Below are 13,219 nucleotides of genomic sequence, written 5' to 3' on the forward strand. Positions count from 1 at the left end.
CAATTTTATGATAATAGTTTATAATTATGAATAAATAATTCTAAAAATTTAAATTTTATAAAATAAATAGCAATATTTTAAAAAATTAACTCCTTGAGATTTAAATAATTTAGGTTCCAACGAAAAGAACTTTTTACAAAAAATACTTATCTAGAAAAATATTTATCTAAAAATAATTTTATTTATTATAAGTATTTTTAGTATATTTATTTTTAAAAAATACATATTTTTTTGAATTTTTTTTAAATAATTACTAATTCAATTGTCGAAAAAATTGAGAAGTATATCCAAAAGCATTCTTTGGAAAAATATTTTAAAATTTTTTTAGAATTATAAATTAAAACACATTTTGAGTTATTAATTTCGAATTAAAATAATTTATTTTTTTATTTAGTTATAATGCATTTTTAATTTTATATATATATATATATATATATATATATATGTTTAGTAAATCTCGCAGGTTCGTGCGAGATTTAATTGGATAAGAAATGACAGGTTAATGGGAAAACAAATCTTGCAAGTCTAAGCTGCGATATTAGTCCCGTGAGATTTGCTTAGACATGTTGTCATGCGTTACCCATAAAAAATACTTTACCTTTAAATACGTAAGTATTAGTTTAGAAATTTTTTTTTAAATAAAATATTATTTAATATTTTATTTTATTTTAATAATAAAATAGAAAAAAACTCCAACTCAAGTCATTTTGTTTTACTCTCATAGGAGACTAATCATTCTTTGCTTTTTTCTTTTGCTTTTGTAGACGCATAGGGCTCCCCTAGCTCTTGTACTGTGATGTCATTATATAGGGAAAGATAATTTTCATGCATTAAATAATCCATCGGCCCAGCTGCAGAGAGTAATGATGATTTGAAGGCATTGGGGGGGAAAACGTTTCAGGCCCATTTGAGGAGTGGGTGCTTAGGAAATTGCACCACCTGCAATGCAACGAGTGATTAGCTATTATACCTCTCAAAAAAGACGAGTAAACAAATAAGAATCACTGAGTTCATTCTACTGTTGATTTTGATGCGCAAGTATAAATGGAGCACATGCTTATTGCAGGGTACTGCATGCCCCAGGCAATCTATTTATAGGGGTGAAAATTGAAGAAGCTCTCGCCACAGAATGCTGGGAATGGAAGAATTGGGTCAACGGGAGTACTGTGGTGAGGGTGGGAAGGAGGAGACCAAATGGATAAAGCATTACAGTAGCTCTCATAGGATACTTCTTGTGGGGGAGGGCAATTTCTCATTTGCAGCTTCCCTTGCCAACGCTTTTGGCTCTGCTTCCAACATTATCGCTACTTCTCTCGACCCCAAAGGTTGGTGCATTCTCTAAAATTTAACGGCTACTAATTAACCACTACTCAATACATAACAACATAATAGAACACTCTTAATCCTTGACAAGTTTCTATGTCGACCATCAGATGAGGTACTGCGGAAGCATCCAAGCGCGAGAGGCAACCTGGAAAGACTGGAGAGCCTGGAATGTACCATTATTCATGGAGTGGATGCCCACACCATGAGCCTTCACCCCGCCCTCTCCCATCTCTCCTTCCACAGAATTGTGTTTAACTTCCCCCACGCTGGCTTTCTACTCCCAGAATACCATCATATCCAAATTCGGTAAGTTTGATTGTGCAGGAATACTGTAATTAGTTACCTAATTAATTGAGATAAGTAAATGCACGCAGGCTTCACCAGAAGCTAGTGAAGGGGTTCTTCGGGAGTGCAGGGGAGATGCTGGCTGAGGGCGGAGAAGTGCACGTGACCCACAAGACGGCTCACCCATTCAGCGAGTGGGAGATAGAGGAGGTGGCAGGGGAGTGTGGGCTGAGCCTGGTTGAGAGGGTGGAGTTCTGTATATGGGATTACCCAGGTTACAAGAACAGAAGAGGAGCTTCTCCTCGCAGCGACAGGACATTTCCCGTTGGCGAATGCTCTACTTTTAAGTTTTCCAAAAACATCTCACCGCTCTTTACTTAACTAAGCTCCCCAACCTGACCATCATTTCTCCTTCCTCTTTCTCTGTCAAGCCCTCAGTATTGAAAATTTGGAACATAATTTGACACGAGTTTAGAAGGGGAGAAACTGTAGTAGTAGTAGTAGTAGTAGTAGTAATACTCGTAGTGATGATGATAGATTGAGGAGGAAAGAGATCTTAAACTTCTTGTCTTTGGCCTACAGTATTGGAATGCAAAGGTTATTTTATTACAATGAGCAGGCGTGTGAGTGATGACAAAATTGGCATCACATTTTTATATCATAGCACACTTATAATTGAGACTCGCACCAACTCAAGCCTCTTATGGATTTTACCGTGATATCTATAGTTGGTGATCCAAATTGTTCGAGAACAGTAATTAGTCCAGGATTTGTTATGCACCAATATTCCCAAATCGAAATTTCCCTTCACTAGAAAATACAAATTGAAATCTAGAAAATACAAAACTGAAATCGAATTTAGACGGAATTGATTTGAGCCATTAAATGTAATTTTATAATAATTGGGGCAGGTCCGTTGGGTTAATTGCAGGCGTGAATATAATTTGAATTTAAATGAATTAAGCTGAGTTAATTGATTGAGTTTGGTCAGTCTAAATTATGTTATAGGGTTGAATAATTTTGAGTATTCCATTTTTGATTCAAAAGTTTTAATTTGATTAATCTAATTATTAATTAATTAAAAATTAAATGTAAATTAATAATAATTTATTTATTAAATCAAAATTCTTGCTGCCAATCAACTCAAAATTTAAAGCCTGCAATGATCTCTAATCTCTCTCCCTGAGTTGCATTAAATGCTGCTATTCCCTTGCACTTCATGGTACCTGAATCAAGACGCTTTTAAATCTCTCCATCTGCTCGATATCTTCTTTTATTCAATTTTCCTCCGGTTTTAACTGTTCCGCTTCCATTATTACTTCCGACACCATAATAATTAATACTGACCTTTAGATTCCGAGGAGCCAAAGACTTTCCCCCTGAATGCCTTTTCTTCCGAGCCAAACGCTGCTTTATTTTCTCAACTTTTCTTCATGGGATAACTCCGATCTCTAGTTGCAGAGGCTTTGTTCTCAGGATTTGAAAAGCTTTTCAGCTTAGATGGGATTGAAAGTCGGCTCAACTCTGCACGAAATCCGATCCTCCTCCGGCCAACGGTCGGTCTTGTCCCACCCTTCTTTACTTAAATGTTCCTGTGAGCTCAGATTCCTCCAGGATTTTGCTAGACCTTGATATCACCTACTACCTTTTCCTTAATCTCTGCAAATTTGATCCGCATGATTGAGATTCTCGTTTCAGATGGAAGATTCGAATCTTTTCCCGATTTATTAATAGAGTTCTCGATTTATCTTTTTTTTTTTCTTTTAAATATATTAAATAATAGAGTTTTTTTTACTGAACTTTTTAAAAAATATATATATATTAAATAATATTTTTTTTGAAAAAATAATTCTCATAAAAATAGTAATTCTTAGAATGACTCGTAATCTCGTTAATTTTTGAAAATTATTTGAAAAAAAAAAGATATTATTTAATTTTTCGTTAATTTTTTGTTTTTTTTCTAATAAATGGATTTAATGAGAATGGCAACTGTAATTTTTTTTCTTTTTTAATATTAACGGGTATCGACGTGCATTTTACGTTTTGTGACTAATCCCGAGCCCTGTGGAACTGACCCTACAACACCACAAGGTGAGTAAATACCAGAGTCGGAGTCAAGGAAAAGAATCGAATCCGGAAGCAACCTCGCCACCTGAACCACAGGGCTATTGTAATTTTTTATATAGGATTTGAATTCGGTAGATTCTGCCGGGGCTGTATAATCCTCGAGAGATTAATCCTTACGTCGTTGGTGTTCTCGTTCCTCTTGTCTTGTGGCACTGGAAATGCAAGGCACACTTCCCCACTGGAAACTGCTACAGTCGCAGAACTTTTTGAGCAGTCATGCAGGCAGCATCCGAACAAGCAACTACTTGGGACTCGTGAATTAATTTCCAGAGAAAAAGCGAGCAAAGTATTTGAAGCTGTGCGCAACTTCGCTTCTGGTTTAGGGCAACTTGGGCACAGAAGGGAAGAACGTGCGGCAATATTTGCTAATGGTTTATTTCGTTGCAGGTTTACTGTTTTGACAAAAAAATGTTTTGTTTGTCTTTTTTCATGAGTACGTTCTACACTTGATATGTTGCTACTAATTTAACTAACTATACTTTTTGTAGAGCGCATTCTAAGAAATTTGATTCTTTGTGAAAATCAAGTCATTATCTATTGGAGGATTCTTCCCCCGTAAATTGGTAACTTCGAGTTATTAAAAAAATAAATATTTTAATACCTCAAGATATATACACTTACAAAATGAGTAAAATAAAAATAGAAAATTCATAAATATTTAATAAAGAAATAATAATAAATTTTTTTTTTTTTTTTTGGTGGCTGACACAGGACGTACAAGGATGGCAGAGGAAGTGGAAGGGTCTGGTCTAGGCCTGCTCCTGGTGCACCAAGAAACGTCAAAGCACATTAACCCAACACATGAAAGCACTTTTCAAAAACACTTTAACTTTTGCTTCTGCTTCTACTTCTGGTGGCAGCAGCAATCATAAAGTAGCAAAATTTCGTCAGAATCATTTCGAGATTATTATTTTCTAAAAAAAGGTATTATTGAATATTTTTTTTAAAAAAAATAAATTGGGAAAAAAACTCTTAAATGATATCTTTTTTCAAAAAATAATTCCCGAACATAATCTTGTTATTTGGTCCAGCGAAATTTGGATGAGGGTGGCCGTTGAATGACACGTGGCGAAAAAATCTCGCTGGAACATCTAACGAGATTTCGTGAAATTTACTTAAAACTCACTACATCATGAAGTGAGATTTAACTGCATGGTGTTGGTCCAATGCCCAACTCGTTGTCCACCCACCGAACCTGGCCACCCACTAAACCCCCTAGCATAGGGGTGAGCATAATTTGGGGAAATCCAAATTAACCGAATTAACTAATCGAAATTAGTTAGTTCGGTTAAGAACACAAGATCAGTCGGTTTTGTTATGGTTTTACAAAATTCGGTTAATCGATTAATCAGTTCAATTAAGAAGAATGTTAATTCGATTAACCGAAATAACCGATTTAATAATTAATTAAAATTTAAATATAAATTAGTATATGTTAATTTGTTAATATGTTAATTAGTATTTGGTAAAAAAATCTACAATTATATTATGTTTTTATTAATTAATTCGATTAATTGAATTACCCGAAAAGGTAATTCAGTCAGGTTCGATTCGGTGAGGCCCCTTTATTCGGTCAATTCAGTTAACAATCCTCATTAACTGAAAATTTCGGTTAATTAACCGAATTTGTCCAAACCAACCGTTTGCTCACCCTCACCCTCACCCTAGCATGTCACTTCCACTGCTATGCAGAGAGAGAGAGAGAGAGAGAGAGAGAGAGAGAGAGAGAGAGAGAGAGAGATGATAACCATATGAATTGGATGTAACCTCAAGACCAAGAAAGTAGTTAAGCCGCCCTAAGTCCTTCATCTCAAAATTCTAACTCAAAAAGTGTTGAAGATCACGAATACCAGAGAGATCATCCCCTGTAATGATCATTTCATCAACATAAAGAAGGATAAGAATCATACCAACACCAGTGGTCTGAAGAAAAAGTGTAGTCATAGGTACTAGCTAGGGACAAAGCCCTGCTAAACAACACAACTAAATTTAGCAAACCAGGATCGAGGAGCTTGTTTGAGGCTGTAGAGAGCATGACGAAGACGGCAAATTGTGTAAGGAGGATGATCATAGCCAGGTGGAGGATGCATATAAATTGCTCAGCAAGGTCACCATTCAAGAATGCATTTTTAACATCCATTTGAAACAATTGCCAATGACGCACAGCAGTTACTACAAGCAAAGATCGAATAAAGGTAAGATGAGCAACGAGAGCAAAAGTCTCCTTATAATCAATACCATGCTCCTGAAAGAAACCCTTTGCAACAAGGCGAGCTTTGTATCATTCCATTGATCCATCTGACCGAGTCTAGATTTTGTAGAGCCACTTACATCCAACTGCAAACTTCCCAGAAGGCAAATCCACCAGGCCCCAAGTATGAGTTTTAGTGAAAGCATCTAGTTCACCAGACAGCTATTTACCAAAGATGGTCAGCACTAGCCTCGTGATAACTATGAGGTTCGAGAAAAGTAGCAAGGGTATAATAACAATGATAATTTTGAAGATGAGAAGGAGGGGCTCTTACTCTAGTGGATTGATGGAGTGCAGGTATTTGGATGGGCTCAGGTGCAATTGATGTATCAGGAGTATCAACAAACATGTTAGATGACTCAAGAACAGTCGAAGAAGGAACGTCTGAGGATCTTAGCATCTCACTGTCATGTAATAACCCCACATGATCGGGTTGTGTGGCCTAAAGGCGGGACTTAACCCTAGCTGGCCTACCAGGCTAAGTCAAAATACCTCGTTTGTTATACGATTGGCCCACCGCAGCCTGGTCCAAACCCAAGGGCAGTCAACATCTCTCTAGAGGCTCAATTGACTTCCAATACCAACATGCTCATCGAGATGTGTGGTTGCACTAACTCAATCACTGGCAACGGTACCATGCTCTCATATCATTAATCAACCTGTTTCTAATTTCCACCACTCAATATACATAGTAATATATTTCCAAAACCTTTCATTTCTCATAAACATGCTCAAACTCATGAGTATCCACGTGTATGTAACACATCTCGTCTGTAACTTATAGTTGTTCATCATATCTGTTAGTATAAAACCATCGCATCTGTGTATATCACATATCATCATATCTAATAAAAACATGTCTGTATAAATCTCATTTCATCACATCTGTTTAAAACGTATCTGTGTAGATATATATAACTCATATGATCATATCTATGTAAAACATATATGTACATATCTCATATCAATATATCTATATAAATCTTGCTATTTCATCATATAATATTTTCACATACTTATTTTGCAGTAATCAAAACCATTCCTTATGCCACACAACTTTTCAGTAATATTTCATAACATAGTATCCGTCTAGTAAAACATATGATCAACCAAAGCCATTATTTTCATATACCTGATAATTCAAAAAGTTACATATAATATATTCATATCATACTTTGAATTAATCAATTAATTTTCAAAGTGTCTTGACATAATTTATTCCCCTTACCCGTTTCCTAAGGAAAAGCTCGCAGGGATCCTAAGTCAGTGCTTGCGACGTTTGTACAAAACCTTGTATTCCACAAACCCTAATTCAATCAGCTCCACCCCAGAATGTATACCATCCTAACATTCCTAGGTCTACACAATCCCAATAACTAATTAAATTTAAAAAAAATTCCCTTACCCTAGTTTTGGAGTGGTGTTTAGGGTCCTCAAAACAGAAATCTTCCCTGGTTAAAATGATGAGGATCGCTGCTAGGCCTTAAAAATGGTATCCGATTGTCAATTTGGGTGAGTTTGGAGAGAGAGAAAGAGAGTTTTAAAATTTTTCAAAGAAAAATGACACGCAACCTATATATAGTGTTTAGTCCTAAAGCAAAACCGTTCATGGTTTGGCTTTTTAACTAAACATTTTTCACTGTTTCACACTTACCAAGCCGCAGTAACACAAAACCGTTGACAGTTTTCGTCGCCCCCACCAAACCGTCGACAGTTTGGTTTATACCAAACATTTTTCCCTATTTTCTTTGTTTTTCTTATTATTTCAATTTTTCGGGTCTCTACATGAGGGGTGAGAGAAAAAAAAAAAAAAAAAAATGAGAACTTGGTACAAGGTCTTTTTTGGTTTTTGGTTGCTTTAACTTGCTGGAAATGGATGTGGGTAGCTAGATTTGTAGATGTTGGAAAATATACCAATTGAATTGGAGGGTTTCTTGAAACACGATGAGCTGAGTCAACTATTCAATCAATTGATATTGAGCATAATTTTCATTCCATCTTGAGAAACAAAAGGGTTATTTCTTTGCAAAATTTTGTTCAATTTCACGTAGCTATTCTTCCAGGATCACTTTGTTAGTTGGGAGAAGAATCCAATCCTTGTACTTATATGCTATGAACCTAACTTATCTACTCCTATAGTAGCTTTTCTCATTAAATCTAAACTCAAATATTCTCCCTAAGCTAATAGTAATAGTTGTAAACAACTATTTGTTGAATCATTTTCTTAGAGGCCATAGACCAAACTTGCAACTTGACAGATTCTAAGTTATAATCATTAAGCAAGAGCATCCTGTTGCAGCTCATCTTCATAGAGAAATATCATAGATTAGAAGGAAAATTACAGATTAAATAAAGGTTTTTTCTTTTAGCCTTTTTTGGGAAGTACCAATTACGGAAAAGTACACAATGTTCTGCCATAATTGGAAGAAGATAAGATTGCGTTACACACTTGTTAAGTGAAAACAGATATGACTTGATTCGTTCACTATAGAAAAGTAAATAACCATGTAAAATGGAATATTTTATGAACTATTGATCACAAATGCACTTCTCACATGCCCTAGATTTGGGAAACTCACTCAAATTTTTTTTCCAAATATTTCAATTTGGGAAACTCACTCAAATTTTTTTTCCAAATATTTCATTCTTAACAACTTTAAGAAACCGCTTACTAATCATAAATGCACTTCTCAATCCAATTCCACCACCAATGAGGCTACTGCATCAACAAAGAGTCATACACAATAAACTAATGGTAACAAAAAAAATGTCATATTAATTAAGAACACGACAAAACTAAGATTTGGAGTAAAGCGGCCACCACTTCCCTAACCAATTTGGGACGTTATAAATGTGCAAACAAAAAATACAAAACGATAAACAAACAAAAAAAGAAGCAAGCTGCTATGTATCTAAAACAATTAGTTATGGTTCAACAGAAAAAACAATAAAAAAATTAATAAAGGCAAAAACACGTGTATGTGTAATTAGATTCAAAGGATACATATAATATCATCTCCATTTGGTGAGCATTCCCTTTCTTACTTCAATAAACACTTTTGATAACACATCTTTGCCTAAAATAATAGATTATTTTGTAACAATTTATACTAGTACATTAAAACAGAATGAAAACAAAAAGGATCCTCTGAAATCTCATCTCGATTATTGAATTTTTAAAATTTGCAAGCTTGACCCAAAAACATTATAAAAAAAAATGTCATCCCATAGGAAAAAAGAAAGTGAAGAACACTCAACAAAACAGGAAAATAATAATCCCAAACTAAAGAGCAGGAGAAAAGGAAAATATTTGTTCTTTTTCATAGTGAGAAAGCGATCTGTAAGCTTCCAACAACAAAAAAATCTCAACCCAAACAAAACAACAAAAGAGGAAAATCCTTTTTCCTTCCCATGACAAGAAAGTGAACTTTCTGAAAAAATAATAACCCAAATCTAAAAAACTTTCTGAAAAACAACTCCATTAATCACTTACCAGCTCCATATGCCACCTTCTCACCTCCACCAGCGGACCAGCACAAGCCCTCCATACTTCTGTATACAGATCATCTGTAACCAAGCACCCACCATCACATCAAATCAAATCGGAAACCACAAAATTTCCGACACCCACTTCATAATCGGCAAAATCAACGTCGAACCCGCCTTTCGCCGAGAAATTTGGCTGCGAAAACGACCCACCCACATTCACCATCGCGCAAGCCGCAAGGAACAAATTTGAAAATAAGGAAAAGCTTATCTGAATTGGCCTTGAATTTTTTTAAAAAAAATCAATAAAACTTTGATTCATGTATTCTTGCCAGGAACTCCAGTCCCTCCCTTGAAATTAACCAAGCAGGTAAGTGATGAGAAAGAAAATATAGCAAAAAAACAAGACTTAAATCTACTTGTTTTATTAAAGATGCAGAGATTGTGATCAACTTATCAGAGTGAAACAAAAATTCTCTCTCTCTCTCTCTCTCTCTCTCTCTCTCTCTCAAATCTATAACCTATCAATTCCGGGCCTAATTCATTTTGAAGTTAGACATTAGCAATACATCAGCTTCTCAGATATTCGATCTAGCTACTTAATTTTCATGAATGCTCCAACCAAGTTCATGAATGCCAAACTAACCAAGCGAATCGTTCAAAAACAAAAATTCTCTCTCTCTCTCTCTCTCTCTCTCTCTCTCTCTCTCTCTAATCTATAACCTATCAGACATCGATCTAGCTACTTAATTTTCACGAATGCTCCAAAATTCCCCTCCGGTGCTTGAGTTTGTCATCAAATTCAATGGGCAAGAACAAAGACAGGGGCGTATCAGGACTCCTGCAACCGGCCTCGACCGCCTGCGCGCCGGTAGACGGGGACGATGACCATGATGTTGGGTTCGAACGTAAGGCCGATCTCGGCTTCTTGGCGCTCCATGATGGGAAGGAAAAGCGCGAGGCCGAGACTGATCGCGATATGAGCAGCGGTAGTTCCAGCAATATTCCGGCGACTTCCATCTCGCCGTCGTCGAAGAATGGGCGCGTCTGCTCCATTCTCTTCGCGATTTGCCGGCCGCCGGGATGTAGAGAGAGAAAGGGAGAGCCTGATTCCAATTCCAATATAAGCCGTGGTAATTCCGACAATATTCCGGCAACCTCCATCTCGCGGTGGTCGAAAAATGGGCGTGTTCGCTTCATTCTCTCCGGGAGTTGCCGGTGGAGATGGAGAGAAAGAAAGGCAGAGGAGAGAGATAGCGAGTCGGAGGGACAGAGAGATAGAGAATGTGAGAGTGAGTGAAAGATGGAAAGGGGCACGGGCGGTGAAGGGATTAATCCCGTTTTTGAACCCAACGGTCGGAAACTGGGATGGCAGTGATCGGTGAGCGATGGAAACAGGGAACCGTGTCATGATCAACGGTCCAATACTCAAATTGAAATTCCGATCGGAAACAGGGAGTGCCGGTGACTGGCGAACGATAGAAACTGGGAATTGCTGCCATGATCAACGGTCCGATGCTAAGCTAAGCTAAGCTCAATTTGAAATTCCGGTCCGAAACTGGAAGTGGCGGTGATCGGTGAACAATGGAAACTGGGAATATTTTTGGGCTTTCATTTTTTTTTCCGGACAAAGCATAGCCCAACCTGATAACTCCTAAAGACTCCAAAATATATAACTTGAATAATATATATGAATAATAAGATTATTATTTAGTGCAATTTTTATTTTTTTTTATTATTAGTATTTTTATATTTTTATAATAACTATTATCCTTGAAATAATAATAATTATTTTTTTAATTATTGTTCTTGTTGTTATTATTTTCCGAAAATAAATATTATTCTTAACATAGTTATTATTATTTTTCTATATTATTATAATAATTGCTACTCTTAAATTAATAATTATTATTATATTCGCCTTTTTATTATTTATAATGCACTTGTGTTTTTCATTAGTTTAGTTCTTATTTTAATTGTAATAAATATTATTATACATTGTTATTATTGTTATTGTAAATGTTATTAGTTGTTATTGTTTTTATAGTAATAATAACAGTTAGTATTATTATTTATTGTTGCTTTTGTTTGATTATTTTTCTTATTTTCATAATAGTGATTATTATTAGTATAATTATTGTTATTAATTGCCCTTCGTTGTTTTTTAAATATAATATAACAAATCAAACCTCTGTTCCTTAAAATTGTAGCCCAACTATATTTCTTGCTATGTAGATGTAATTTGGGTGATAATAATGTGTTATATTGTCCATGATTATGCATTATTTTACGATCAACAAGCTATAAAGATTGAAAAAAGAATCATGCTTACATAAATTCATCTAAATCCATTACTTAGTTTATAAATAAATCCTTTAATCATATATTTCATTCCCAAAAACTTTAAGAACCCACTTATTAATCACAAGCGCACTTCTCAATCCACCTGATCCAATTTCACCACCAATGGGACTACTGCACCAAAAAGGAGTCGTACACAATAAATTGTGTCATCACTTCCTTAACCAATTTGGGACGTTATAATTGTGCAAACAAAAAATATAAAACAATAAATAAACAGAAAAAGAAGCTAGCGACTATGTTTCTGGAACAATTAGTTATGGTTCAACAAAAACAAAAAATAGTGAAGGCAAAAACACGTGTTTGTGTGTTGTATTATCATGATATGACTAATCCCCAAATCATTAAAAAACCACCACCCAATGTGCAAGGTCATCCTCATTATATTAGAGGTATGGAGGGAGCATAATTACGCAACACGTGACCTTCAAGTTAGAACGTCACAATTACAGCCTCATCATTTGAGAGAAAAGTGAAAGTCGAGTGCTCACATGCTCAAATTTTGACTAGATACAAAGGTTACAATCGCCCTCCCTTCAACTTTGAAGAAAAAACTGGAGCTAATCACAACAAAAAAAGGAAAATGGAGACAAGTGGATGCTTAAAAAATAAAAATGTAGACAATAGAGTTGTTTTAACATTTAGCTAAAAATCAAACATTCATCCAAATGTACAAAATTGACCGAACCCTTCAAGCCACAACCAAAAACTTCTCTTTTAATTCAAAACTCCCTAAACGACTTGTGGTTTAAATAGATTCAAGCAAAAAAATTATAATAAAAATTAAGCACAATGGCGAAGATGATGAATGCAAATGTTACCTTTTCATTGATGCATTCTCTTCTCCAAAACTAAGGAAAATGGGTGCCAAGTAGCCCAAGAAAATAAGCAAACAAAAAAATTGGTTCTCGCAATATTACATCAACGCATGTGTTCATGGCTGCCCTACTTTTATGTACACACAATGATTTGGTAAATTTTTAATGCATGAATCGCAAGTTATAGATATTTAGTTTTCTATAACTGAACTTAATTAAGACATAACCCACAATATTTTGTTTAATGCAGATGACTTATACAATGACTCTTCTTATGAATCACAAAAAAGTTCAATGAGAAATAATTGCAAATGCTCAGAGTGAAAGAAAAAATTTCCAATGACCATCTTAACAGAAAATTCTATAGAGAAAAAAACAAATGAGAACTTGGTACAAGGTCTTCTTTGGTTTTTGGTTGCTTTAACTTGCTGGAATGGATGTGAGTAGCTAGATTTGTACATGTCGGAAAAAATACAAATTGAACTGGAGGGTTTCTTCAAACACAATGAGTTAGGTCAACTATTCAATCAATTGATATTGAGCATAATTTTCATTCCTTCTCGAG

The 13,219-nt window shown here is 35.2% G+C and overlaps 1 protein-coding gene across 1 annotated transcript; it reads left to right on the forward strand.

Annotated features, from left to right (window-relative positions):
- The first annotated feature begins 1,074 nt into the window (after window positions 1–1,074).
- Window positions 1,075–2,265, forward strand: LOC131143451 (uncharacterized protein At4g26485-like). Its single transcript, XM_058091751.1, has 3 exons — window positions 1,075–1,325; window positions 1,434–1,632; window positions 1,701–2,265. The coding sequence occupies exons 1-3, from the start codon at window positions 1,130–1,132 to the stop codon at window positions 1,990–1,992; spliced, it is 687 nt and encodes a 228-aa protein (XP_057947734.1). The 5' UTR covers window positions 1,075–1,129; the 3' UTR covers window positions 1,993–2,265.
- The last annotated feature ends 10,954 nt before the right edge of the window (window positions 2,266–13,219 follow it).

This window comes from Malania oleifera, chromosome 11, assembly GCF_029873635.1.
Source record: "Malania oleifera isolate guangnan ecotype guangnan chromosome 11, ASM2987363v1, whole genome shotgun sequence".
NCBI lineage: Eukaryota > Viridiplantae > Streptophyta > Magnoliopsida > Santalales > Ximeniaceae > Malania > Malania oleifera.

Excerpts from the sequence above, each read along its gene's own strand:
- LOC131143451 (XM_058091751.1), top strand. The coding sequence starts at position 1,130 with ATGCTGGGAATGGAAGAATTGGGTCAACGGGAGTACTGTGGTGAGGGT. Across the intron at positions 1,326-1,433 it reads TACTTCTCTCGACCCCAAAG|ATGAGGTACTGCGGAAGCAT; the intron begins GTTGGTGCATTC and ends GTCGACCATCAG. Across the intron at positions 1,633-1,700 it reads TACCATCATATCCAAATTCG|GCTTCACCAGAAGCTAGTGA; the intron begins GTAAGTTTGATT and ends AAATGCACGCAG.